Source organism: Acanthopagrus latus, chromosome 12, assembly GCF_904848185.1.
Source record: "Acanthopagrus latus isolate v.2019 chromosome 12, fAcaLat1.1, whole genome shotgun sequence".
Classification (NCBI taxonomy): domain Eukaryota; kingdom Metazoa; phylum Chordata; class Actinopteri; order Spariformes; family Sparidae; genus Acanthopagrus; species Acanthopagrus latus.
In genome coordinates, this window is record NC_051050.1 from 19568935 (window position 1) to 19595080 (window position 26146).

The 26146-nt window shown below is 39.4% G+C and overlaps 2 protein-coding genes across 5 annotated transcripts; both read right to left on the reverse strand.

Moving 5' to 3' along the window:
- Positions 1 to 472: 472 nt before the first annotated feature.
- Positions 473 to 10569, reverse strand: klhl8 (kelch-like family member 8). 4 transcript variants are annotated; one of them, XM_037117868.1, is made up of 12 exons: positions 10437 to 10569; positions 6950 to 7169; positions 6582 to 6643; positions 6145 to 6310; positions 5905 to 6054; positions 5360 to 5546; positions 4481 to 4624; positions 4042 to 4153; positions 3704 to 3872; positions 3456 to 3615; positions 2761 to 2962; positions 473 to 2493 (listed from the first exon to the last, which is right to left on the reverse strand). In XM_037117868.1, the coding sequence occupies exons 2-12, from the start codon at positions 7145 to 7147 to the stop codon at positions 2370 to 2372; spliced, it is 1674 nt and encodes a 557-aa protein (XP_036973763.1). In that variant the 5' UTR covers positions 7148 to 7169; positions 10437 to 10569; the 3' UTR covers positions 473 to 2369. The 4 variants fall into 4 exon arrangements, with proteins under 4 accessions (XP_036973763.1, XP_036973759.1, XP_036973760.1 ...); XM_037117864.1 differs by having other exon boundaries at positions 5734 to 6054; XM_037117865.1 differs by having other exon boundaries at positions 5734 to 6054; positions 10364 to 10457.
- A 1082-nt stretch (positions 10570 to 11651) lies between these two features.
- sdad1 (SDA1 domain containing 1) lies at positions 11652 to 18137 on the reverse strand. The gene is made up of 22 exons (XM_037118213.1): positions 17898 to 18137; positions 17679 to 17783; positions 17486 to 17584; positions 17041 to 17151; positions 16171 to 16242; positions 15971 to 16071; positions 15818 to 15875; positions 15638 to 15712; positions 15396 to 15497; positions 15233 to 15302; positions 15042 to 15145; positions 14821 to 14878; positions 14624 to 14682; positions 14453 to 14529; positions 14229 to 14326; positions 14034 to 14110; positions 13229 to 13358; positions 13006 to 13097; positions 12727 to 12917; positions 12496 to 12580; positions 11965 to 12126; positions 11652 to 11854 (listed from the first exon to the last, which is right to left on the reverse strand). Exons 1-22 carry the CDS (start codon positions 17985 to 17987, stop codon positions 11810 to 11812), a joined length of 2061 nt encoding a protein of 686 aa, XP_036974108.1. The 5' UTR covers positions 17988 to 18137; the 3' UTR covers positions 11652 to 11809.
- Between the last annotated feature and the right edge of the window lie 8009 nt (positions 18138 to 26146).

The window sequence follows — 26146 nt, forward strand, 5'->3', positions numbered from 1 at the left end:
TTTGTTACTGTGTAATTTTAGTTAACAATTGTTTTCAACATTATAATTATAATATCTATATAGCACAGATCTCAAGAAAAGCAAAATTGTACTCTTTATCACAGCAAAACAGAGGAAATTATATATCTGACCCTTAACCAATAGGGCTTGCGTACTTTGGGCACTCGGAAATTATGATAAGCATTTCATGGATTTAACGATTGTTGTTGAAATTAATCAGATATATCGTTATGAAAATAATCATTAGTTTAAACAGTCCAAACTGTTCAGAAATGTATAAATGTATAAATCTCTATCCTCTTCAGTTCGGAGCATTCTGACATCAATTATGATTTGTACCTTTTCAAAACACACCTGAAGGTTATTTTCATAAAGGGGCATTACCACAAATTTGATTGCTGAAGGTTTGTTGGCTCAGTCCTGACAAAGAGATAAAACTCAATAAAGGCAAAAAGGAGAGAAATCCCACCAATGAACTTTACACATTAACTTTATTGTACCAATTTATACCAATACCATGGAAATAAAGAGCAAAACATGGAAGCAGTCAAGAGGAGGAGGAACACAAAGTACAGTAAATTTTACAAAAGACTCAGCATCTGTCATTTGCTAACAAAGTCAGCAACAATACTGATAATATATTGTTAATATGCACTAGTATTAAAAACGGCAGGACACAAACTGTGCAATAACACTTGTGTATTTCTTGTATAAACTGTATATCAGCATTTCTGTTTAAACTCTGTCAGCCTATTCTGAAAAAAACTGAATGTGTTTTCTTAGATAGGGCAGAAATAGGCAGAGTGTTAAATAAACATCTTCAAATATGAATAACATGAAATTCTCCATTTAGGACAAAAATATACTCAAGACTTCACATCTATTTGAGGAAAATAGTGCACAGCAATGGATTAGATAGTGTATTAAAGAATAATAGCAAAGATACACCTATCTTATTATACAAAATCCATATATTAAAATATAACGAAACCATCTGCAGAGACAAACCTCGGCTCAATCTCACACACGTCTGAAAGCACTGACAGTCCAGCTATCGTCGAATGCAAACATTTCCAATTTGTAAATCTGTCGGTTTGAACAGATTTCTGTACAATATTGTGAAACTGAAGAAGAAGAAGAGGAAGAAGAAGAAGTGGAGAGGTGCATCGTATTGCTATGATCAGCCCTCGACTCTCAGGTATAAATTCTTCTCAATTCTGAAGTCGAGGTAAAAGGTGGAGACTCAGGATTCAGCAGGTGGTTGAACCAGATTTTTTTTTTCTGTGTTTGGCACTTGCAGTGATTAAATTCCTTGGACCTGTCACCTCCTGACCAGTGACTGATTTGTCTCAATCAGCCCTAAAAATGATTGTTCGAACACATTACAGGCAAATCTCTTAAAGTAGAGCAGCTGGGGGTACGATCCAGCTTACTGCAGAGGGGAACAAAGACGGACTGCTTGAACGGAAGCTTAACCTGGCATGAACTTACAGGAATCTTAGAAATGTATCTGACATACTGACATCATATTTCAGATTTTATATTTCAGAAAATCTTTTGTTTTGACCAGGGTTTCCATTATTTGGACTTAAAGTTCTGAAATCTGGCATATTTAAATCTGTCCAGTTACACTGTCTGACAAAATAAATTCTCTCAAAACACAATTTCTAGAGAAAGACGTTTTGACAATTTCTCCCATTTTATTTGGGAAACTGAAATCTTCCAGGACGTAGACCAGAACGGAAACCCTGGTCTTTAACTGCACGCACTGCACTGCAAAAACAAAGTGTTGAATCCAGTATGATCACATCTCTCTGGATAATAAAAACAACTGCAGAGCTAAAGAGCAAACCAGAGAAGAGACCTTTGAAATACTTTTCATACTGGCCCACTATAAAGTCCCTGTTCATAATGTGCACTGGAACCCAGACTCACCTCTCAGTCTCTAGTATTAAATACAAGGCTCAGCTACCATTTTCCCTTAAAAATTAAAAGAAAGTCAAAACTGTGGCAAGGCAGTCAAACAGAAGAAAATACAGTACAAATAACTACATCACTGATTGCGAATAACACCAGCAGGAGTCAAGTCTTGAACGTGTCATGATGTCAGAGAAGACTTCAGATTTGTCAGATGTGCACTTCAAGTCAATAAAACCTCCCTAATGTTCCTCAATCACTGTGTGCAAACTGAACATCCATGAAATGTTCCAGGCTGATGTTCAGACAGTGGCGACAGTACTGAAGTTGCAGGGGGGGGCGAAATCCTTCCATCACTGTCTGTGTGCTTTGTGTCGTGTGCTTGTGCAGTGATCAGATCAGATCCGATGGTGACCTGGCAGTCGGTCACCTGGTGATAAGTAGGTTGGCGCTCACATGCAGTTGGCCACGTTGCTGGAGCCCTGGCCGACATCCCTGATCTGGCTGACGTGAGACGAACAGACGGCCACTCCGGCTCCGGCACGGCAGTGAGACACCGAACCCACCAGCTCCCATCTGAATGCAGGACAGAGAGAAATCAGAGCAGAAGAATCAGATATTGAAGACATTTCGAGACAAACAATTGTATTTTTTATCTTTACATAAACCTTTAACCAGGAAGTCCCTTGACGAGGGAGCAGATCATTTAGTCTTGTGTGTAGATTCATGAATGTATCTGCATGATGTACCTTCTTAATGTTTACCAGCTACCAAATTACATCATAATATTTTATCATTTTTAATTGTTCTTATTCGAACGAAATTCATGAATTGTTGTCTCACCTGTTCATTCGGGGCTCAAAAGCCTCCACAGTGTTCAGGTAGATGTTCCCATTGTGACCCCCGACTGCGTACACTCGTCCCATCACAGTTGCCACCCCGACTCCCCCGCGAGGAGTGGTGAGCTCTGACACGTACTCCCAGCGGTGCATTCGTGGGTCAAAGCGCTCTACAGAGCTCAGGGGTGAATTGTCATCAAAGCCACCTTTAAAAAGTAAAAAAGGCAATTGTTAAAAATCTAAAGAAATGTATCACTGATGTTTTTGTGACAGATGGCATGCTCAGGTGTAACAACTACTTTGACAGGATTGTATTGTTATTTAAAGGAACAGGCACAAATATAGAGGAAATCATGTATCTAAGTCAGTTGGCAAAAGACCACAACAGGAGGTTTAATGAACCTTAAATGACTCGTCAAATTCAGATGGTACAATAAAAATCTCATCCTTACACTCTGTTAATCAGTTACCAGATAGCTTTATGAAACATGAACTTTTGTCTGTCCTCATTCACACATCTGTGTATAAAACTGTACATTGCGTGTGTAGGAAGCATGTGACCTGGGTGTATCAAGAGACGAGGAAACGCCAATAAAGGTCAATTTCAGTCACTGGAGTAAAAGCAAATACATCTCAGAACTACAGTTTATTACTCCAAAACAACAATATCTGTTATTACAGCTTATTCATTCCTCTCACCCACGACGTAGAGGCAGCCATTGAGTTTGCTGACTCCATTTCCAGCCCGTCGTTGGCCCATCTCGCTGACCTCCGTCCACTTGTTGAGGTGTGGGTTAAACCGCTCCACACTGGACAGTGAAGCCACGCCATCATTGCCTCCCACGGCATACACATAACTCTGAAGAGGAGAGGGTATTAAAGCACTGAAGTCCAGAGTGGAACATGTCTATCACTCACATATTGATCAGCTTATTTTACTTTCTTACCCCCAGTGCCACAGATCCCACTCCTCCTCTGGGTGTGTTCATCGGAGCCACAGCGCTCCAGCTGTCACTTTCGATATCGTAGCGCTCCACGTCGTTGAAGCAGGAGTTGTCATCCAGACCTCCGATGGCATAGATAGGACCGCCAAGAGCTGCCAGGGCTATACCCCTCCTGAGAAACATATACATCCATGTCATTAAAGCTCCAGCTAGCATAGCGCTTGGTGTCAACGGCAGCAATACAAAACTTCAAAAGGGAAACAACTAATTTAAAAGCACCTGGCAACAATTAGCGTTGAGAACAGAGAATAAAGCCCCAGTATGTTGTAGTGTCTGTGTACCTCTTTGTGTTCATGGAGGCCTTCATCATCCACTTGTTGGTGAGGGGGTCAAACATCTCCATGTTGCCTAAATGTTCGTTACCATCATGGCCCCCAACAGCATAAACCTTACCTGAGGAAAGCAAGCAGATATGAAGTTGAGTGTTTATGATTGTGTTGCCTCATCTCATCAAAACTAAAGATTAGGACAGTTACAGAAAAAGCTAATGTAATTAACAGAAACACGCCTCTGTATAGAGCGGTGAAGCTCAACAGCACCACAAGATGCAGCCTCCAAAATGATCAGGAAGTTGATTATACAGTTGTGTGTACAAGGACTGAACATTATAACATTCATGAGAGTGGAACTTATTGCAGGACTATAAACTTTCCAAAGTGTTCATCTTTGCATACCCCCTCTCTTACTTTCCACTTTGTTATTGTACATGACCCCTCTTACCTCCTACAGATATTACGCCCACGTGTCGCCGCCTGCTGTTCATTTCAGGGCCAAAGAACCAGCTGTTCTTAGTGATGGAGTAGCACTCGATGCTGCGAAATGGGTCACCAGAACCCCCCCGGCCGCCCACACAGAACAAAACACCTGAAGAGGTGGAAGGAACGGAAATCATACAACGTACTTTGAGACAACCTCAGACCAATAAACAATTTATCGGTTATAACATTTGCATTTTTGTTTCATGACTTTTTTTTTTTAGAATGATAAGAAAAAGTGCTGAATCTTACTTCAAATGCCATAAAATCTGTGTTACATGTTCTAAGTCAAACACCTTACCTACCAAAAACACACCACTCAGTGCTGCTGCCAGGGTTTTAACAAAACCTAAAATGAAGGATTACAAAACTCTTGTTTTATGCAACCTACAACTGCTCTCTCTTTCTTTTGGAATTGATTTGAAAGTTTTTCTTAGTTTCAAAAGGCAACTAATGGCCTCACCCCTTTATATCAAACACTCAAGATCCTCAACAGCTGCCCTGTAAAATACTCCCAAGGTCATCAAAAAAAAACCTTTGGGGGAGCTGCTTTTAGCCTTTACGCCCCAAAATATAGAACTCTCTTCCTTTAAATATCAGACTTGCTGACTCAGTGGATAGTGGACGACATCTTGTAGAGCCTATAATTAGCAGCTGTCTGCTTTTATCTTTGACAAGAAACTGTTAATGCCATTTTCTCATTTTCTCTTTTCCTCTGTGTGTGTGTGTGTGTGTATCGTTTTGAACCTGTGTTTCTGGAGCTTTTGTTTGCTGCAGTTTTAGCTGCATTCTGTGTATGAAAGGAGCTTTATAAATAGAGTTCATCATTAAAAATAAATTGTACCTGCTGTGTGTTTCCGGGGTATCGTGCGGACTGAATACTCAAAGTCCAGCACCACCTTGTTGCTGAGGTGCAAGTGGTAGTTCCTGGCTTCATCCATGAGGTCGCGACAACTCAGGTTACCTTTGATCATTTCCTCCTTGGCCACTGTTCCAGTCAAGAACTCGACAGGGAGAAGAGGGAGGCGCACCTGAAGGAGACACCAGCTTACACTTTGTATTATGGTTGTAAAAGAGATTACATAAAGCTATAAACATACATGTAACACCTAATTTTACACATAGTTACAAAGCTGAATCTTCAGACAGTCAATAAAGCAGGTCATAACATTCATTTACATAAGCTCAACCAAACCCTTCTGATTAAAGCTCTCTAACCTGAGACATGATCTGGTCCAGCCAGGCCTCGTGGTGCTGTGGGTTTGCTTTCAGCCATTTCACTGCTGCATTGTACACTTGTGTCTCTGAGTGGATGTTGAGCTCACTCGAGGACAATAAAGTGCGCAAGTGCTGCGGAGAGACGCATGTAAAGTCCTCACATTCCACTACCTCAGTGAAGTGTTCGCAGGCATAGCGGTCGGCCATGTCCATCAGGTCCACGCGGTTGTGGCTCTCGGCGAAGGTACGAACTGCCAGGCAGTTGGTCGGATGAAAGTGGGCCTTCATGTACTCACAGCAGGCTCTCGCCACCAATTCCACCTGACAGTTTCAGGCAGTAATAAAGATATTTCACTGAGAAAAGAAAATGCCAACACAGCTTTTTGAGTATGAGCATTTGTGTTTCTGTACCTGGAGGATGCAGGCAGCATAAAGCAGCGGCTGGACATTGTCAACAGTTAATGTGAGCTTTGAGGAGTAGGCGAAATGCACCAGGTCCTGAATGGCATCACCATCGAAGTCCTTGATCTCGATCAGTTCCTGCTTAGCCTCAGACATCTCTGAGAGGAACATGGCCCTGAGGGAAGAAACAGAAACTTAGACAATAACAAGGCGAAACATCTTTCACAAAGCTTTTTCCTCCACATGAGTTTCCAGACAGTTCTTTGATTCTACATTTCTGTATTTTTATCAGACCAAAACGGTTATCTTGACTTGTAATATTTGGCTTTAAGAACAGTCCAACAGGTTCTAGATCAATATGGAGAATAAGTGTCCACTAGTTAGAAAAAAATGAAAACTTCTATCATAGTATTAGTTCAAGGAAAAAACATAAAAATAGAACATACCTGAAGTACGGTATCACACAAGCCAGCACTAGCTTGTGACATGGTATCAACCTACTGCCAACCTTAAAAAAAAGAGACAAACACAAAATACACAATTAAAAAACAGGAAACCAAGCACAGCATACAGCATCTCTAAACTCACTGCTTATTCATTTCCACAGTATGACTGGTCAGACAGAGTACAGTGAATTTGGCACCTTGTTGGAGAATAAAAATAAATCAAACAACCACTCTCTGCTCTTTTTTTTAATCATCTATAAATATTCTTCATTAAATCAAAACCTTTAACATGAACAAAGATCAGCTGAGATATAAATATCAGACCACCAAGTCTCTCTCTTTACTCGTGTCTGGATGGAGTGACCTACCTTTAGTGTGACGTCACAGAGCTCTCCTACTTCATAGAAATGCCTGAGGGAGTTATGGAAGTCCTTCCAAGCCTCATGAGCCTCAAAGACAAAGGACCCGTCAGGCTCACAGTCTGCTTTCGAGGTCCTGTTTCCAGGTCGCTTCTCCTTGGACTTCAGCTGCTTCGCATGGTCTGGCACCACATCCCCGGGTGCCATAGCTGGCTACAGAAAACAACACCTATAAGAAAAAGAGAAATTATTTTTGAGAGAATTGATCTTGTTAAGACAGGAACGAATAGGTACAAAAATAATATTAGGGGAATTATCACAGCATTATCTTAAATTTGCAAAACGACCAAAGTATTCTGAATCGTATTGTATAAAGGTTTCAAATATTTTTTTTTTGGAAATAATGTTCAAAACAATACATGCATTCAATCATTTACTATTTCACTTGCTGAAAAACTGTCAAATTTCACCTGCTCATGAGAAGAACCATGAACCAAAATATTTTCTGCCACTCATACTGAAATACTTAGTTGACAGAATCTAAAGAGGTGCCTCAGTTTTACATTATTTTCAATTTGATGCGGCTGGGTTCTGAACGGCTGATCACAAAAACAAGTAATCTGAGAATGTCCTATACTTGTGCATTTTTATTATTTCATTTTATGATCCAAACAAATAAAGAGAGAAACTGAAAAAAAAAATAGAAATGAATGAAACGTAAAATAAAAAAGTGGCTAATCTTGCAATGTTAAATAAAGAGAGAAGAAAATGCCAGGATCCATCCCTATCTTGTTCCCTACCAAAAGATAATGGGGTCTATTTTGGGGGCTAGAGACCCACCCTCAATCTAAGTTTTGTGGAAAACTGTTCAGTAGTTTTTGTGTAATCCTGCTGACAGACAAACCAATAAACTTGGAGGCAAATAAACACAACTTCCTTGGCAGAGGTGTAAGAGAAAAATAATAATGACTTGTTAGCCCTGTTTTACTCAGTGGATATTGAGAGGTTGTAAACTATAGCAAACAACAGAGTAATGGCCCATCTCGAGGGATAGTAAGCAGGCCAAATGTTAACCACCATTAACTGCATCATTTCAGAATAACTCCAAGTCTGAAACGAGAACCGCAACTCTGTGCAAACAACATTCTGCACCAGGCTTCAATGGAGGGAACAAAAGGGAAATTAGTGGTGGGGGACACTGCCTGCCAGATGAGCAATGTTTGGTCAGTAGTACTCTCACTGTCAGTGTCACTTCCCTTTTACTCATTCAGCAAAGACTGGAGCCAAATGTGGAAGAAAAAAAAAACAGCGCAAGCAGATTCTTTCATGCAAGCATGACATACCACGAAGAAAAAATACAGAGCAATCAAACCCATACAAATTCCTACCTATTGCTGAATCTGATGAAAAATCTCCACTGTTGATGATCTGTCACAGAGAAATTGAGAGCAGACAGCCAGAGGGCAAAACTCCACCCACACATTACAGATGATGCACTGTCTCTCTTTTAAGCTCGGTCTCTAACACTGAATAGACTCAGTGTATCGCCCCCTCATCACCAGTCCTCTCAGCTATAAGAGCAGAAACATCAAGTGCCATCATATGCACTGGTGATCAAAGGCTCTCCCCACTTCTGTTCTACTTTCTAGGTCCGTGGACAGGCTTCATCTCAACACATGTAGGCGCTTTGTAAGATCTGCTTGATTTCAAAGAAAGATTCAGGGTCGGCTGGAACACTTTCACGGCCTTAAGACGATAACATCCTCATGTTGTATTATTTAGGAGGAGTGATGCCGTCAATAATTCAACAACAGAGATGTGCTGCACTCAACACAGAATGCAAACTAAAAAAAACAACAACGTGCCGACAGCAACCTCTGTTTTAAATGTATACCCTTTTCTTCTATGCATCTGTCCACTAAACAGTGCATCACATTAGGCACAGAGGTAAAAAAAAAAAAGAAAAAAAGATGGGTGTGCATTTATGAGAAGCTACTTCTGTCATGTCAGATACTTCACCCGCACTTGTAAGTGCACACAGGATTTGCACAAGTAGCAGCCAAATGCTGTGCTTCAGCGGTTTGTCCTTTGATCAGCGACACCACAGTAATTACCCAACTAATGAGCCGGCTTCCTGCACACTGCATTACGATCATTATTCCCTCAGCACATTTTTTTTTACCATTTCCTAAACCTTCAAAGCTGCTACTCATATTTGTTTTGCACTCATTTACTCGTGTTGCAGATACTACTTTAATGTGCATTAACAATTCTACTTTTACAATATCTAGGACAATATTTATGATATCTAATTGAATCGTAGTTTGCTTATTTATTGTTTTCTCTATGTGGCACTGTTGCTGACATGAAGTGCTTTTACTTTCTTTATCATTAGTAGTACACCTTTTTTGTGTTTAAAACTTATGCGTCTTTAATTTTTAACTGTCTCTTGCACAGGAAATTCCTTTGTGCCTTTTCTATGTTTTTTTTTTTCTTATCTAGAGCCCCATCGACACAGTCAATATTAATTTCTTTTTGAGGGATCAATATGTCTGGATCCCTACTATCAATATCAAACCCTGGTCCTATCTTAACTGTATCCTCCTAAGAAACATTTAATTCTCTAAGGTATAACAGTCTGCAGGCTACTTTATCTTGCACATGCCCAGAAAATACATTAAGGTGACCTATAAACACTACTTAAAATCAGTTAGTGCTATTGGGGTATTTTAGTGTTTCACTTGATTGTTTCTTCTGTGGCACATCTGAATTATTGTTTTGTTTTGAGACTAGAGTCAGTCCAAATAAATAAGTTGACACATATAATTCAACTTTTATTTGAATATCCCAATACCCTTAACCAATTTTGAGTAGTGTATACGTAACAAAGAAGTTTTATACAGTTACAACAAGATGTGACTGGTGCAAATATTCAAAACACCAGGCAGCTGTACTGCAAACATGACACCTAGCTGTTTAATGTAAACGGTAGCGAGCAGTTTCAGAGGTCATTTAAAATAATACTTGACGTACCCACGGATTTAGGGTGCGATCCCAAGAAATATTAATTCTCATCCCAGCGAAGTTTGTCCAAACATCAGGCATAACAAGAGACAAACAAAATGAAATAAAACCCTGGAACATCAACCACACGTCCACAGTTAGTGAAGGGGATATGGTAGTTAATGATGCCGCACGTGAACGTCGTATTTCCAACTATTAAACACGTATTAGTTTCTCTTTCGGATCCACACAAAAACACAACACTCGAACTATTCAGTATAATTAAGGAGATAGACATTAAGGGTTAGCTTGTTTGCTAACGGCAACTAGCAGGCAGACTAGCATCCGTGCGACAGCTAATTTTAGCTAGCTGGCAGGCAATGGAAATGATTTAATGGAGTAATAAGCGAAAATACCAACCGCAGAATGGCACACAATGGTATAAAACATCAGCTTTTCGTTGGGTTAAGTCATAAATATGTAATTTATGTACCTCATGTCGCACCAAGAATTAAAATGCCGGCTTCGTTGAGCGGAATGTTTGGCATTAGCACGTTTGTTGTGGTTCCAGGTGCATCATGGGTATTGTAGTTTTACAGCATTACCTGATCAACGACTGAATTCAATGAGATGTTTGTCAGAAGTCCCAAATGTGGAAGTTTAGTGTTAAAGGTGGCCAGATTTAAGATATATACTTATTTAATTTAGTTTAACACACTTTCCAGTATATTTAGACGAAGAACATAAGCAGTAATGTTCAGAGGAGTAGCTTACATGTTGTTTACATATTGCTTCCTTTACACCTTGACACCTGTAGCTAAGCTCTCTACCAGCATTGAATAAGGATTAGAACACATTTTTTTCTATTAAAAAATGCAATCATGGCAGAAAGATACAGAGTCTCACATTGTTTATATGTCAAAGAAGGACATATATGTCTCCCAGTCCTGTAACTAACACCACGCTCAAAATAAGGCACTAAACAACAGTAATGTGCAAAGTAAGGAAAAGTTACACTGGGTTTACAATTCTTATACAACTATATGAGCCAATTAAATCTTTTCTAACATTATACATTAACACAGCCTCCTATCTCGATTGAGTTTTATTTACTGTATATCTGTGCAACGTCAGCATGTTTCAGCAACGCCAAGCAGGAATATTGATAACAGGTTTATTTTATTTGATATTAAAAACAGTCTTCTCTCTCTCTCTATATATATATATATATATATATCTATATATCTATATATATATCTATATATATAGATATATATATATATATCTATATATCTATATATATATATCTATATATCTATATATAGATATATCTATCTATCTATCTATCTATCTATCTATCTATCTATCTATCTATCTATATATATATATATATCTATCTATCTATCTATCTATATATATATATATATATATATATAAAAAACAACCCATAATTTCTGTAAAGTTGCCTCAGATGAAACATCTTTATGTTCAACCTTTTCTGAATAACCAGAGTGAGGCATGTATCCTCAGATAAATAGCAATAACATGTCTATTAAACTTGAAATAGGGAATCTGAAGCTGTCAAAATAATCACAAGACTTCTAATTAAAAGGGATCCAAAGCTGTAGCCAATCGAAGGCCACTCATCAGTTTCTATGGTAGGGACTAAGAGTTGCACCATAAACAAACCAAACCAAAACAAGAACCATTCACACAATTATCAAAGGTTGTTTATTTCACAACAGTGTAAATGGATGCACTTTGTTTGCTGAAAATAATACAATAATAAACTGTTTTACAGACTGCTTGAAGGATGTACAATATTATCAGACACTGTGAGGCAATATCACATGATGTCCATGTGTCCTACTTGCGCCTCTTGTTTTTCAGGAGAGCGTCCCGTAGAGCAATCTGCAAAAGAAAAACAGAATATTCCCAGTTCAGTATCCCGTCTTTATCCTTCATAAGATCAGTGCATCCATGGTCATATACAGTGGCTCATTCTGACGGGCGCCACCTACCTGTTTCTCCCTGAAGGAGCGTTTGCCTTTTGTTCTGACGTTCTGACTGTGTCTCATCATCATGAAGTTCTTCGTCTTCCTCTTCTCCCTGTTGCTCGTGCTGGCGTGTGGGTTCAGTTTGGTGTGCTTCTTGACAAAATCTTTCCGGTCCGTCCGTCCCGCCTGGAAAAATCAAACGCATTGTTAGAACTGAAATGATGTGAGCTGACAGAAAATTAGATAAAAACAACTTTGTTAATCAAAAATACCCCCAAAAAATTTAGGTTCCAGCTTCTCAAAGGTGAGTATTTGCTCGTGTTCTGAGTATTCATACAGCTTTATGAAAGGAAAACCCAAGCACTCTCTGGGTATCGCTCTTATTTCTCGGGTCATGTAGCACCAATCTCATAATTATTAAGTTTTCTACTGCATGGACAGCCTGGTCTCATGCAGGAGACGTCTTTCCAGCCATGAAATACTTCTCTAAGCTACCGTGATTTCACTGGACCAGTGTCTAGTTCAAATCACCCTCCAGTTAGCAAGAGGTTTTACCATTGCTGTTGCCAGGCGTGTCTCCTTGTCTGCTTTAGGTTTCTTATGTAGTTTCTCAATATTCCTCAAGGTCAGCAGCTCCCCTCTGAAAGATTTTAAAAACAAATAAACAGAAATTTTAAGTTTGATCATGCTTCTTTATCAACTTTTAACTCAAAGGAATCTGAGACCTGAGAGTTAAGAACTCCTCTTTGTCAATGATGTCATGCAAAGCATTAGATGCTTTCTAACCTGTTGTCTCCCTCATCGTCACTGTCCACGTTCTTCCTCTTCTGGCCCTTGCCCGGCGCACCATTGACCTCCTTGGCCAGCTGCACCAGACGGATCTTCTTGAAGTCGTCTTGAGTGAGGAGCCTGCTGCCGCTGACAGCTGCCGCCTTGGCTTGTCTCTCCTCGAGGGGAATACTCTGAAGCTTCTCGGCCTAACGCAAACACAGAGAGCCCTGACATTAGAACAATGCGTGATAAACCATCAGCAGTCTGATGAGATGTGGAGAGTTTCATCCTCACCACTTCTCCTGTGTCTTCGTCAGACGAGTGGTGAACGTCCACCCACTCCCCGTCTTCATCATCGTCACTGATGCTGGCACTCTCCCAGCCGTCTGTTGTGCAGGATGAAAAAATATTAGGCTGGTATCGATCGCGGAGCGTCGTTTGAGACGGGATTCTGTTTTTTGCATTGCTTCAGCCACTGTACTCCAGTCATATGGACTCAATAATATTATATGCTCACCTTCGTCTTCCTCTCCTTCTTTTTTCACCTCGTCCACCTCCAGGACTTCAGCTCCGGGGATGTAGTCTTTAGCCTCAAGCTCTCCGTAGTCTTTGATCTTTGCCTCAGCTGAGGCCTCAGTAGGTCGCCCCTGGACAACACCAGGAAGAGTTTACAGTTTGTTTGTTTTTTTATTTTACCTTTTTAGGATCTATTGCCACCACTCTCTTCTGTAAATGCAACATAAATTTTAATTCCTCACAGGACAATGTCCAAAAAGCAGCACATTGAACTCTTTTTAAAGGACACTGCTCCAATCATTTCTGAATGGGTCAATTCAATATCACATCATCTAGGTCCTCCCAATTCCTGTCGTGGATTTTCTTGATAAATCTGATGCTCAAAAATGTCTATTATTGTACTGCTTTTTGGGTTATGAATTTCTGAAGCCTGGCACTCAGAGCTACACTTCTCCATATTTGTGTATATTGATCCTGTGTAGTTGTAACCCTTCTCTAGAAGTTATTGGGTGTTGAATAAAGAGTGCCGCAGATGTTGCTAAGGGTAAGAGTTTTGACTCAATTTCTTTCTGAAAATGTCTACTTTTCCACACTTTTCAATGGCTGTATTTTGATGGAAATCATCCTTACTGTTCTGGAAAAGGTTCTGAATTCTGGGTGAGTCTGCCTGGAGTGACCCAAACGACTCATCATATATAGAGGCATTGTATTTTTGCTCTATGCAAACACTTCTGACTGGTGTCATAAGTAAAGACATCATTTCAGGGTTTAGAACATCTTGTTTTCAGAGTTCACAGCTGGCTTACCCTGTCCCTCTTGTGCAACATCTGTGGATTAAGACTCCTGAACAGCTGGATCAGTCCTCTTGCTGACATCATCACATCTGAGGGCAAATGCGGACACAACATGTTGTTTTGTGAATGCACACATAGGCAACAATCTCTCCATTCAGCACATTTAAAAGAATTGTGAAAAGACAAAAAAGATGGGCAGTCACTCACTCTTGTCTTTATGGGTCTTGTACTGGGCCAGGTCCTGCAGCAGGTCTTCAGTGATGGCCAGTGGACAGCGGGCTGCCACTTCTTTGATGGCGTTGATGCTTCCGTACAAAAAAGGGTTAAAATTTAATACTTGGCGTGTAAGTTAGAAAAGAACTATATGGATTTTCTTTTTAGTTTGAACATGTTTTAAGCTAAACCAGGAAGTAGACAGGGCCGCTGCTCACCCCACAGTCATGACCTCCCCGGAGTTTCTGTCTGTCACAAAGTTGTTGGCGATGGTCATGATCACAGGTTCGATGACCTGTGGAAACGCATGAAAAAGGTTACGTTGGAATCTACTACATTTAGTCCACTCGTGTCAGAGTATAGAATGAATCCAGCAGATCTTAACATACCTCAGGTGGAACAAGCTGATGGGACGACTGGGCGGCACACAGGAGAATCTTTGTCACCTCTGAAAAGATGACAGTTTGTTTAAAAAAAATATTTCTGAGTTTGCATTATTAGCGCATTAATAACAATCAAAATACTGAGTTTGAATTTCTTCTTCAAAACTACATCGTGCCCCTTGATAATGAGCTGTTTTTTTTACCTCTTTGATGTGGCTGTAGGAATCTCTGGATGAAGGGATAAAAATTGAAGAGGAAGAGCTGGAAAAGGACAGAAAATAATATTCATACCACATCAGTAAAACCTGTGAATGATGTGTACCCTGCACATCAGCCATCATTAATCACTGATCTTTACAAAGATATTTTCGATGACCAGTTTCAGTCACCGTCCAGCGAGCTGAAAAATCTTCACTCCACTTACCTCATGGATCCCAACAAGTCTGGAAATGAGATCCATCATCATGATCTTCACCTCGAAGCGCTCTTTAGACTCTTCCAACTGCTTCAAGAGTTTCTCTGAGAAATCTAAATAAAAAGAGATGTTTGGCGGTTCAGAGTTCCGCAAAAACAATTCTTTGTGCTGCGGTTGTTATAGAGGCAGGTGAGCGTTACCTTGCGGATCGTGAATCAGGTGAATTGCGGAGAAATTGAACACCTCTACTTTCCTCTTCTTCTTGTGTTTCTGCAAAAAGCATTTAAAACAATGAACTCAATCAATCTGAACACAAATGTGACGGAGTGAGTCATGACACTGCAGCAGTCACAGCAGCAGTACCTTGAGGACTTTCATCGCCTTTTCCAGCTTCTTCTTGTTTTTGGTGGTTTTCTTGCCGGTGGAGAATCTCACCTTCAGGTCCCGGACTGATGGCCCCTCCGCCTGAAAAATAAGACTGATTCTTATCAAACACCAAAACAAACTGAAAATAAATGGGTACATCTTTAATATGCAATATACATAAACAACCACACTGAGAAAAGTTTCCTTCATCGAACTATTTTAATATTTCTGGTACTTGCCTCCGAATCTGAATCACTGTCATTCTTCTCATCCTCGTCTTTACCCAGGAAGAATTTAAGACCCGCAACAAGGATCTAAACAGGAAGAGATGCAAAGGAGGAGTTAAAGTACCGACACTGATACAATAATAATAAACAAATAAGTAAAGCCTTGTTTGTTTTCAGTGTGAAACAACGCACCTTTGTCACTTTAGAGAAGCATGCCGTTGTGATGACATTAACTGTTTTGGCATCATTCCTGTGACCCAAATTTGATCAGGTGAAAAATAGTCAAGTCTACAAGGTCTTATTCAAAATAATGTCCAGCGTACTAATAAATAATATAATTCTCACCATATGTTCCTTGTATAAAGCTCCCCCATGACGTCTAAAGAGATCTTTGCGGCGATGGGATTACTGTCTCTGAGCATGGTGTACATGAAGTTCTGTAATGTCTGAAACACAGCAGGAAAATACACAGATAGTGAGCATCATGCTGCTATGTCACACAGAAGAAATTTAAGTGTGTAAAAAAATTGAGTTTGTGCACTTACTGTGTTAACCTTGTTGTTTTTGTGCTTAGCATTGATATTTTTTATGTCTGCGACTATGTGTGTGTACAGAGTCTGTGGAAAGAGAAAGACAAAACATTCATATCTGAAAGAGGAAAGGACCAAAGAGCACAACATGGAAGAAATGCAAACATTCAACCCCGTGAGTGCAAAGCAGTTCCTGGGTGATTTTTGCATCTGTCATGCAATATTTAAGTCCTGCACGGTGAAGAAGTTGGGGGAAAATATGTATTTTTTAAAATTACAACACAGTAAAAATATCACAAATAAAACTGAAGTTGAGTTGAGTTAAACTGTTTTCTGCAACATTTTTGTTAGTGCTCAAAAGTTTCACTTATATGATAAAATGTATTAATAAATGTTCAATTTAATAAAAATAAATGTTTAAGATGTAATTTAATGCATCTAATGTCTTATCCAGGATCTGGTTAGTGCAAACTAATATTAAATGGCACATATTCTGCACATCTTATTTAATCTCATGTATAAAAAATAGAAGTTGACCAATATGCGCAATATTGCAAGCGCCGGTGGATAAGTGAAACGCTGATGATAATTTTTAATTGAACACTTTTGGGCAATTCTGAATGGTCGTAATGTGGCTTTCCTTTTCAAGAAAACAAACAGCACCTTTCAACACCAAGCATGTTGTTGAGGTTCAGAGGTTTAAGCATGAGAATAAACACAGAACACAAATACAGCCTAAGGAAAAGCACTTACCTCGGTACAGACTAACTGCACACCTTCACCTACTACTTACACTAAAAATACCATAACACTATTATAATTTATTGGCAAAAATGAAATGCTATCCACTGACTGCATGCTGTTGGTAAATATTTGAGGGCTAACCTTTCGGAGAAGTTTATCATGACATCGCAGCAGCTCAAAGAAGAGCTCCAGGAGGCCGGAGGGGTCAATCAGATCTTTATTCCTCAGAAGAATCAGCGCTTTGCAGAAGGTCTGGTACCAACAGGGGACATGAAAACATTTTTTCAAACCTAAGAGTCACATGTCAGTTGCACAAAAATCAGCTATTAAAAGTTATAATAGATTAATTGCTTAAATAATATATTTTGAAGATTCAAAAGAAAAAGAAAACAGTTCAATAAAAGCTCCCAAAGGCAAGGTTAGCCCAAACCAATAACAGAGAGAATAGAAAACCTATATGAACTAAATTCTCATAAAACAACACAGTTTACATGTTAAGTTTACATGTTAGAAAAGAAGGAGAAATAAGTAAACTTCACATTTAATAAAGATAAAAACAAACTATTGCGTTGACAGATGCTCTCACCATTCTGAGATCTGGCTCCAGGACTGTGTGGTGGCTCATCAGTAACTCAGACAGCTCTTGTGGAAAGGATGACAGGTGCTGCAGGTAGCAGTGACCAACCTGAAGAACAATTTGTACTGTAATTACACGCCATACATGAAGTAGGACGGTACTACACATTACTAACAGGTAAATATCTGGTACAGTAAGTTACCTGAGCGAGAAACATGACAAGATCTGCCAGCTCCTTGTTCGGCTTGTCAGGCTGCAGCTTGAAGATTTGTACATTGGACTGATAGTGCCGGTACTGCTGCTGAAACTGTCAACGACACAATAACAACCACGTATCATTCACTGCTGCGGTGTACTGACAGTGCTCATGGGCTACAACAACTAGCTAAAAACTTTAGCATTGTTGGCTAACTGCACTTACCTCCTCAATGTACGACTGCGGATCTCTTTTAATAAGATTCTGCAGCTGTGGCAAGTTGTTCGGCAGCTTGTTGTTATGTCGCCCAGACATGGCTGAAGACGATTATGCGAGTATGTTGGGAAGAAATAATGATAAAAGTCGATTTTACAAGGCAAGCGTGGCAACTGTGCAGGCTGCCATTTAACTAACAGCGCACAATCCATACGTCACGTCCGGTGTTGTTCTTCTTCGTCTTCGGTATTATTTGTAGGCTTCATACCGACATTAACGGTTCATGGCGCTGCCTCCTGTACCGGAGTGTGTACTGTCCCGTCGTAACTTTATAAAGAAGTAATTATGGATATTAAACGTTTATACGTTAAATATAAATAAAGGACTTTTATAACTGTATTTGTTTCACGTCTAAGTATAATAGAGAGCCGAAGTCCCGTCTCTTCCGGTTTCCCTCATGGAAGGTTGTCTCAGAAAAATAGTGAATAGAGAGAGACAATTTTTTTTGTTCCCGTTATATGGCTATAACAAGCACGCAGTTGCTCTTAACTTCTGCACTTATTTTTTGGCTTTCAGGCAATGGGAGATGGGAGGTGTCAACGTGGGGGGACTGTGTCAAGCAGGCGCCACCTACTGGACACTAGGGTCGATGCACTTTTACAGAATAAACAATATAATGACAAGGTAAGAGATGGATACCTATACACATAATATGTACAAGTGCCTTGCCCCTTTCTGTGACATCACCCCTATGAAGTCATCATTCACATTTCATTTAATTAATTTTATGTTAAAAGTACAGAGCAGAAATCAATAACACTTCAGCTGAGGTGTCCAAATTACCTGAATTCACCCGATTACAATATTAAAGTAATGTAGCTTCATTAGAGTCCTTTAGTATTGGAATAATAACAAAAGACCCGAGAAGTGAAATATCAATAATAAAAGGGACGTTTTTTTCATCCTACTGATCCAATTGCTTAACTGAATTTGTACTATTAATATTGATTTTATTTTTATTTTAGCCTTTTTTGACAAGGCAGACAAGAAATTACAGGAAACAGGGTGAAGTAAGGGAACCTGGACAGAGAATTGAACTCAAGGCAAAGTTTCTTTGTTCAAGGTATGCCTGCCCTGCTCTACCAACTAATTCCATAATCATTCTATCATTCCACCATCATGCAAAATCAGTCCCACCCAAAGATTTTCTGAGGTATGAAAGTGGGGCGTGCCAAAAGGGGCGGTCTTGCTCGTTTCCCGCGCGAAATTAGTGGATTTCCCTCCAAAACTTTAGATCCCTATATAATCTCTGAGGGATCTACACTCTGGTCCCTGCTGCTCTTCTCTGAGGACACAAACATGGTCAGTAAACACTTCTGTTGTAATCTGCTTTATGTGTACAGTTACCTGCTCAGTACAGGTGTATTCATGTCTGTGTGTGAGGTGTACAGATCAGTTATTACCTACCAATCTCAGTTAATAAGACCAGGTGATGTTCCTTCATTCAGAGAGTTCTATGTATGTGCGGGTTAAAAGGAAGCCAGCCTCCCGCTCATGTCAGTGAAATGTGTGTTTGCCTCAAATGTTTCAAAAATAACTGTGAGCATGAGGCTGAAGAGGTCTCATGTAACTGTTAAGTGTTGAGGGAACTTAATGGAACATAATCCCTTTAATTACACCCTATTAAATCTGCCATGGACCTTCTGTTTTGCTAGCACCAAACCTCCATTGTGATTTTAGCCGTTTATTCTCTGCCTTGTTTATAACACGAATAATGCACAGTTAATCAAATGTAGGTCGCTTTCTCAAAACATGTCGGTAGTTTTGGTTAAATCGGCATGAAGCTTTTTTGAAATGTATGTATTCTTTAGAACGCCATGAAATCTGGTTAGCTAACATTTGCTGGTCAGTTTAACTGTGTGGTTATGCTATGCTATGTTAGCTAGTTGACTATAAAGTTGTTTGAGATGCACTGCATGGTTTGGGAAACACGTTAGCAGCGGCCCAGCTGCCTTTATTAACGGTTCAGGACACCTCGAGAGGGTACTGACACTGTAACCAGCTTATAAAGATTTCTGAGTCATATTATCATCGTGTTTTACAGACAGGTTTGCATGTTAGCTAACGTGTGTGTCTGTTGGAGAGTGTTAGCATGACGCCATTATCGTGCTGTGTAATGTTAACTTTACTAGCATGTTACAGCCGAATATCTGCTGACATGATACTAACAGACACAACACATGGAGCCTGTTAGCTAACTGTGCTGAACTGCCGAATATCTGAGTACAGCACAGTTAGCTAACAGGCAAAGTTAGCTAACAGGCTCCATGTGTTGTGTTGTCAGCAGATATTCGGCTGTAACGATGCTAGTAAAGTTATCATTAACATTGAAGAAATGTTTATAAGCTGGTTAAAGTGTCAGTACCCTCTGGATGTGTCCTGGCCCGTTCATAAAGGCAGCTGAGGCGCTGCTAACGTGTTTCCCAAAACCCTGCAGGGCATCTCCAGAAACTTTATAGTCAGCTCGCTAACACAGCATAGCATAACCACTCAGTTAAACTGACCAATAAACGTTAGCGAACTAGATTTCATGGCGTTCTAAAGAATTTATACATTTCAAAAAAGCTTCATGCCGATTTTACCAAAACTACCGACATGTTTTGAGAAAGTGACCTACATTTGATTAACTGTGCATTATTCGTGTTATAGACAAGGCAGAGAAAAAACGGCCAAAATCACAATGGAGGTTTGGTGCGAGCAAAACAGAACGTCCATCGCGGATTTAATTGGATGCAATTAAAGGGATTATGTTCCATTATGTTACCTCAACACTTTACAGTTACATGAGACCTCTTCAGTCTCATGTTCAGTTATTTTAGAAACATTTGAGGCTAACACGAATTTCACTGACATGAGTGGGAGGCTGGCTTCCTTTTCACAGGCACATACATAGAACTTACTGAAGGAAGGAACATCACCTGGTCTTATTACCTGAGATTGGTAGGTAATAACTGACCTGCACACCTCACACACAGACATGAATACACCTGTGCTGAGCAGGTCACTGTACACCAGTGTTTGGCAAGCTACTTGGAAAGTGTAAGCTACAAGTTACTCTACATTAAATTTAGCTTCACTACACAGAAGCTACCCCCCAGAGAAATGTAGCAAGCTAAGCAACATAAATATGGCAGAAGTAGCTTAACTACATTGAAGCTGTTTTTTTTTTTTTTTAATATCCGAACAACTTCATTCAAAGTCAAAGCTATCTCAGTGATCAATAAAACTGACAGTTAAGCAGGCATAAATGTTGCATTCAGTTGTTTATTAAACAATAAGCTGTGCCCTCACTATTGTGTATATTGTAATATTCAACTATCAATGCACACTTAATTCTAACAACCATGGACAATGATGCATCTTGCTACCATAGCAATATCCACCTGACTTGCACTAATGCAGTGTCCTACACTGTAGCATATTAACATAATTAAACAGCGTATACTCAGCAAATAGTATATTATAGTTTTAGTTTTTGTTAAGGTTCTCTAGTCTGTATTCTAGTTTCAGCTTTATTACTTATATTTGATATGTGAGTTAGTCTATTTAGTCATTGTATATAATTCAGTCTTTAATTGTATTTGTTTCTTTTACCTACATCATTGTTTCATTCTAGTTTCAGCTTTATTACTTATATTTGATATGTGAATTAGTTTATTTAGTCATTGTATATAATTCAGTCTTTAATTGTATTTGATTCTTTTACCTACCTCATTGTTTTTGTATTTTGATTCATGTCAAGTAACGCTTTAATTTCCCTTTGAGATTATTAAAGTACTCTATCCATCTACCAGTATCCCATATAACTGGCAGTTTCAAAAGTGATATATTTATTAGGCCCACACTGTACTGGTAGCTTCATCTACACACATGTTAAGCTAATAATTATGACTAACCACCATACTTTGGTTTTGTAGAACATTTTTGTTGAACCCTGTGCTAGTTAAAAATTGTAAAAGTAACAATTCAGAGTAATTTAAACTTTTCAAAAGTTTCTCTGTTCCCTCATTTCCCCACCTTTTATCTCCTATATGTAACGTTACTGTATTTGTTTATTATCTAAGCTTGTCTTTTGCATCCCTCGGGATCAATTTGTCTCCGTCCTCCTCACCCCCTGCCATCTTTCCATCAAGTAACGTAACTCACTCAAGCTAACCTGTCTGTATTCCCCTGCAGCAGAGACATTGTAGGCAAGGATTGGTCCGTAATGTCACGGTCATACGGAAATGCTTCTGTCAGATCCATATACACGGCCGTGTATGGCAGTGTCGTCACTGACTGATCCTTTTATTTCAGACTGCAGCAGAAAGCTCCACTGCGCTGAGCTTCAGAGCTGTTCATAAAAATGTAGCTTGTGTGGACGCTACTGCGCTACTTGTTCAATATAAGAGCTAAGCTACTGAAAAGCTATTTCATTCAGAAAACAGCAACGCTACCACCACACTACTGAGAAATGTAGTTAAACTAGTGACGTCGCTAATTGTAGCGACGTTACTGCCCAACACTGACCAAATGTATTCAGCGTGTTTGTCTCAGTTCTGGTTTAATGTGTTATTTAAATCACTGCACTGACTCCCTGTGTTTCAAAAGATAGACTTTAAAATCATATTGCTCTTGTGTAAAGCACTAAATGTTCACAGGACTTAATAATTTGGTTTACCTGTACAAAACACATTTATTGAATCAGATTATAGTAGATTTTACCATCTTTATTATAAAATTATAATCCTGTAAGAAATCCCCTTTTCGCTGGATGTGTATGTATTCTGTACTCTTACCTCTTCTTTTTTCCTCCTACAATCAAAATATATGTATATGTACACACATATGCATGTAGTCATCATGTTATACTAAAGTACTTCCTCCTCCCTCCAGGTGAACAGAGGGACTTGTCTTCAGCTTCAAGTGGAACAGCTCTGACCTGTTTGGTGATCAGACCCAGAGAGGAGAGACGCTTGGTCCAACAAGGTCAGTGGAATGAGGTGCCAAAATTAAAGGCAGAAAGTGCGAGATTTTTCAGTTGCTGTTCATTAATACTCTAGGATTGGTAAATTATTCTAGAGGAAAGTCGAGTCTCACTCACAGGTTGTTGAATACCGACAGTTTTGGTTGGCAGAAGCCAGTACAGTGTCACTGGTGGGACACTAGTCTCTCTCCCTCTTTTTCTGTTTGGCTTGTTTAAAAAATAAATAAATAGACAAATAAATGATATAAACTGTATGTCGGTTTAGAGCGGCTACATTTATTTGAACTCATTTTTATATAATATAAATGATATAGTCATATTTTATTTAACATGTATATCGACAATATTCAGCCGAAACATTAAAACAATTGACTAGTGAAGTGAGCATTGATCATCTTGTTACAATCAAATGTTCTGCTTGGAAACTTTGAGTACTGTCATTTCTGTGGAGCCTCTTTGACAGACACCACCCACCTAAACCCAGTTCAGACCAACTACACCCCGTTATGGCAAAGAATCCAAGGTGTCAAACTGGCCTCCTCATCCTCCAGATCCCAATCCAGTTGAGCATCCACGGGATGTGCCAGAACCAACTCCCATCCATGTTGGGGCCACCATGGATTGTTCTTGGCTCAGACTACATCCAGTGGAAGCTGAGTTGGATTGAGATCTGGGGAATCTGGAGGTCAGGTTAACACTTTGAGCTCTTTCCCACGTTCCTCAGGTCATTTCTGAGCAGTTTTTACAGCGTTGCAGGCGCATTGTCCTGCTGGGGGGGCACTGCCATCAAGGAGTGCTGCTGCCATGAGGGGGTATTACTTGGTCTGCAGCTGTGTTTGTGTGACTGGTGTTTGTCAAAGAGACATCCGCATGAATGCTAGGACTCATGGTTTCACAGCCGAACATGGCGTTGGAACACAATGATCAATGTTATTTATGTACTAATGTACTACATGTATGCTGCTACAGGCACACATTTCCTTTTGGTTCTTTGCAAAGCTGGATGTTTGCTAGCAAACGTAACCTTCCAGTTGATTTGCCACATTTCTTTCATTTGTTTCATTAATTAAATATATTGGAAGCACCAATTAGTCACACAGTGAGAAAAAAGTGGGACGTGATTAGCAAACTCAGATTTAATTCTTATTATTCTTATTATTCTTATTTTATTATTCTTATTATTATACTTCTTTTTATTTTATTATTCTTATTATTATACTTCTTTTTATTTAATTATTCTTATTATTATACTTCTTCTTATTTAATTATTCTTATTATTATTTTATGATTCTTATTATTTTTATATTATCATTATACTTTGTCTTATTATTATTGTTTTGTTATTATTATTCTCATTATTATTCTTTTTATTATTATTCTTATTATTGTTCTTTCTATTCTTATTTTAAATCATGCATGGAAATGTACATAAAAAAAATTGCTGCATTGAGAATCGGTTCGTAATCGAATCGAATCATGAGGTGCCAAGAGATTTCCACCTCTAGTAGAAGTGCAGCGAATTGAGAGCTACAACAGCAGAACTGAGCGGAGACAGGGACAAAAATTTGGTAACATCAGTCCAGTTGTTAGTGGTCTGCCAGGCAAACCTGGTGTTATGATTGTAATTTAAAAGTTAACTTGACCAGACTTCAGCTATCTTCAATGGCAAATGCCGGAGTGCAGTCCATCAGAGCTGTAAGCAGTGGTTTCCATGAATGGCAGTAGTCAGGCCTTTGACCAGCCGCTGGTATTGGTAATAGCGTATCTTACGAGCCCTTGTGCGATCCCGCCAACTTACAGGTCCCTCATGTTCAGACACCTATGGTTGGTAGAAGCGTGCCCAAAGTGTGCGTGTTTAGTTGGGCCTCGGCCTGGCTAGGGACATGCTCAGGGCCACGGTAGAAGCTAGCCTGACGCCACTGTAACGGCTCGGGTCTCTGCCCTCATCTGTCCATGACGATTCCACTCGCGAGTTCAGTGCGCATGGTAATGCGATGCCTTTGCTTGAAGATAATGTTGAACCTCTGTGAGAAAACAAATTAAAAAACAATTGCAGGAATTCATTCTCTCAGCAAGTATGCGCAACAGCATCCTGCTTGACAACACCAAGCAGAGATCATTACAAAGCTGTTACAGGGCCCTCGGCCTCAATGCCCAGCAGGCCACTAATAAGGATCCAATTGCGCTGTAGTGACGTTTTTTTGTTTGGAAGCAGCTGTTGTGGTCATGTTCTTGGTAGAAGTGTAGGGAACTGCGAGCTACAAACAGCTTGAGCGATTGTTAGTTTGTTTGTGTTCCTCTAATTGTATTGAAGGTTTGTTTTCAGTTCAGGTACGTCTCCACTCGAGCGTCCAAATGTGCATTCAGAGAGTGCTCAATCAGCTTTATGAAGCCTTGGAGGTTGTTTTGCTTGAGAAACATTGTGGCATAAAGCTTTTCAGGATAACAGTATTAGCTAAACAATGTTGAGTGCAGTAAGCCAAGACAACCAGTTAACCACCGTAGACACGGAAGTTCAGTAACAGCAATCCAGTTGTTAGTTGGTCTGCTAGGCAAGCGGCCCCGCCTCAAAACCCACAGGATTCAAGGAGCGTTTTTACAGCTACTGGATAAACACAAAAAATATATATATAACAAATATATCTTGAAATAAAATGTATATGAAAATAAAAGTCTTCTCACTGTTAACAACTCGACTCTATGTGAGTCCTGTTAATAGCCCACAAAATGCGTTATTTGACGACCTGAGAATGAGACTCAAAAATCAGCTGTTTTTCTACAGGATTGCTTTATGAGTATGCCGACATCAGTCAATTTTACAATTGATTAAAAAGAGACCTCCATAATGCATGACACTGGCATGTCTGCCAGTTCCTCTCTAAGGTCTCAACTTTCTGCTTTTAATGCAAGATAACTTAATCTATAATAATATATAATGTTTGATCAGCGAATATTTAATTTTGATTATATAAATCTGCAAAGTAACTAGTAACTACAGCTGTTAGACAAAGTGCAGTGAAAGTATGAATAATATACTTAAAAAAATCAATTTATGCAAAATATTAAAAGTAATTAATCTGTATATCTACACTGTTCAGCTGAAACATTAAAACAATTGACAAGTGAAGTGAGCATTGATCATCTTGTTACAATCAAATGTTCTGCTTGGAAACTTTGAGTACTGTCATTTCTGTGGAGCCTCTTTGACAAACACCACCCACCCAAACCCCGT

Excerpts from the sequence above, each read along its gene's own strand:
- klhl8 (XM_037117864.1), bottom strand. The coding sequence starts at position 7,147 with ATGGCACCCGGGGATGTGGTGCCAGACCATGCGAAGCAGCTGAAGTCC. Across the intron at positions 4,154-4,480 it reads GGGCGTAATATCTGTAGGAG|GTAAGGTTTATGCTGTTGGG; the intron begins GTAAGAGGGGTC and ends TGCTTTCCTCAG. Across the intron at positions 2,963-3,455 it reads TGGCTGCCTCTACGTCGTGG|GTGGCTTTGATGACAATTCA; the intron begins GTGAGAGGAATG and ends TACTTTTTAAAG.
- sdad1 (XM_037118213.1), bottom strand. The coding sequence starts at position 17,987 with ATGTCTGGGCGACATAACAACAAGCTGCCGAACAACTTGCCACAGCTG. Across the intron at positions 14,683-14,820 it reads CCTACAGCCACATCAAAGAG|AGGTGACAAAGATTCTCCTG; the intron begins GTAAAAAAAACA and ends TCATCTTTTCAG. Across the intron at positions 11,855-11,964 it reads GCTCCTTCAGGGAGAAACAG|ATTGCTCTACGGGACGCTCT; the intron begins GTAGGTGGCGCC and ends TTTCTTTTGCAG.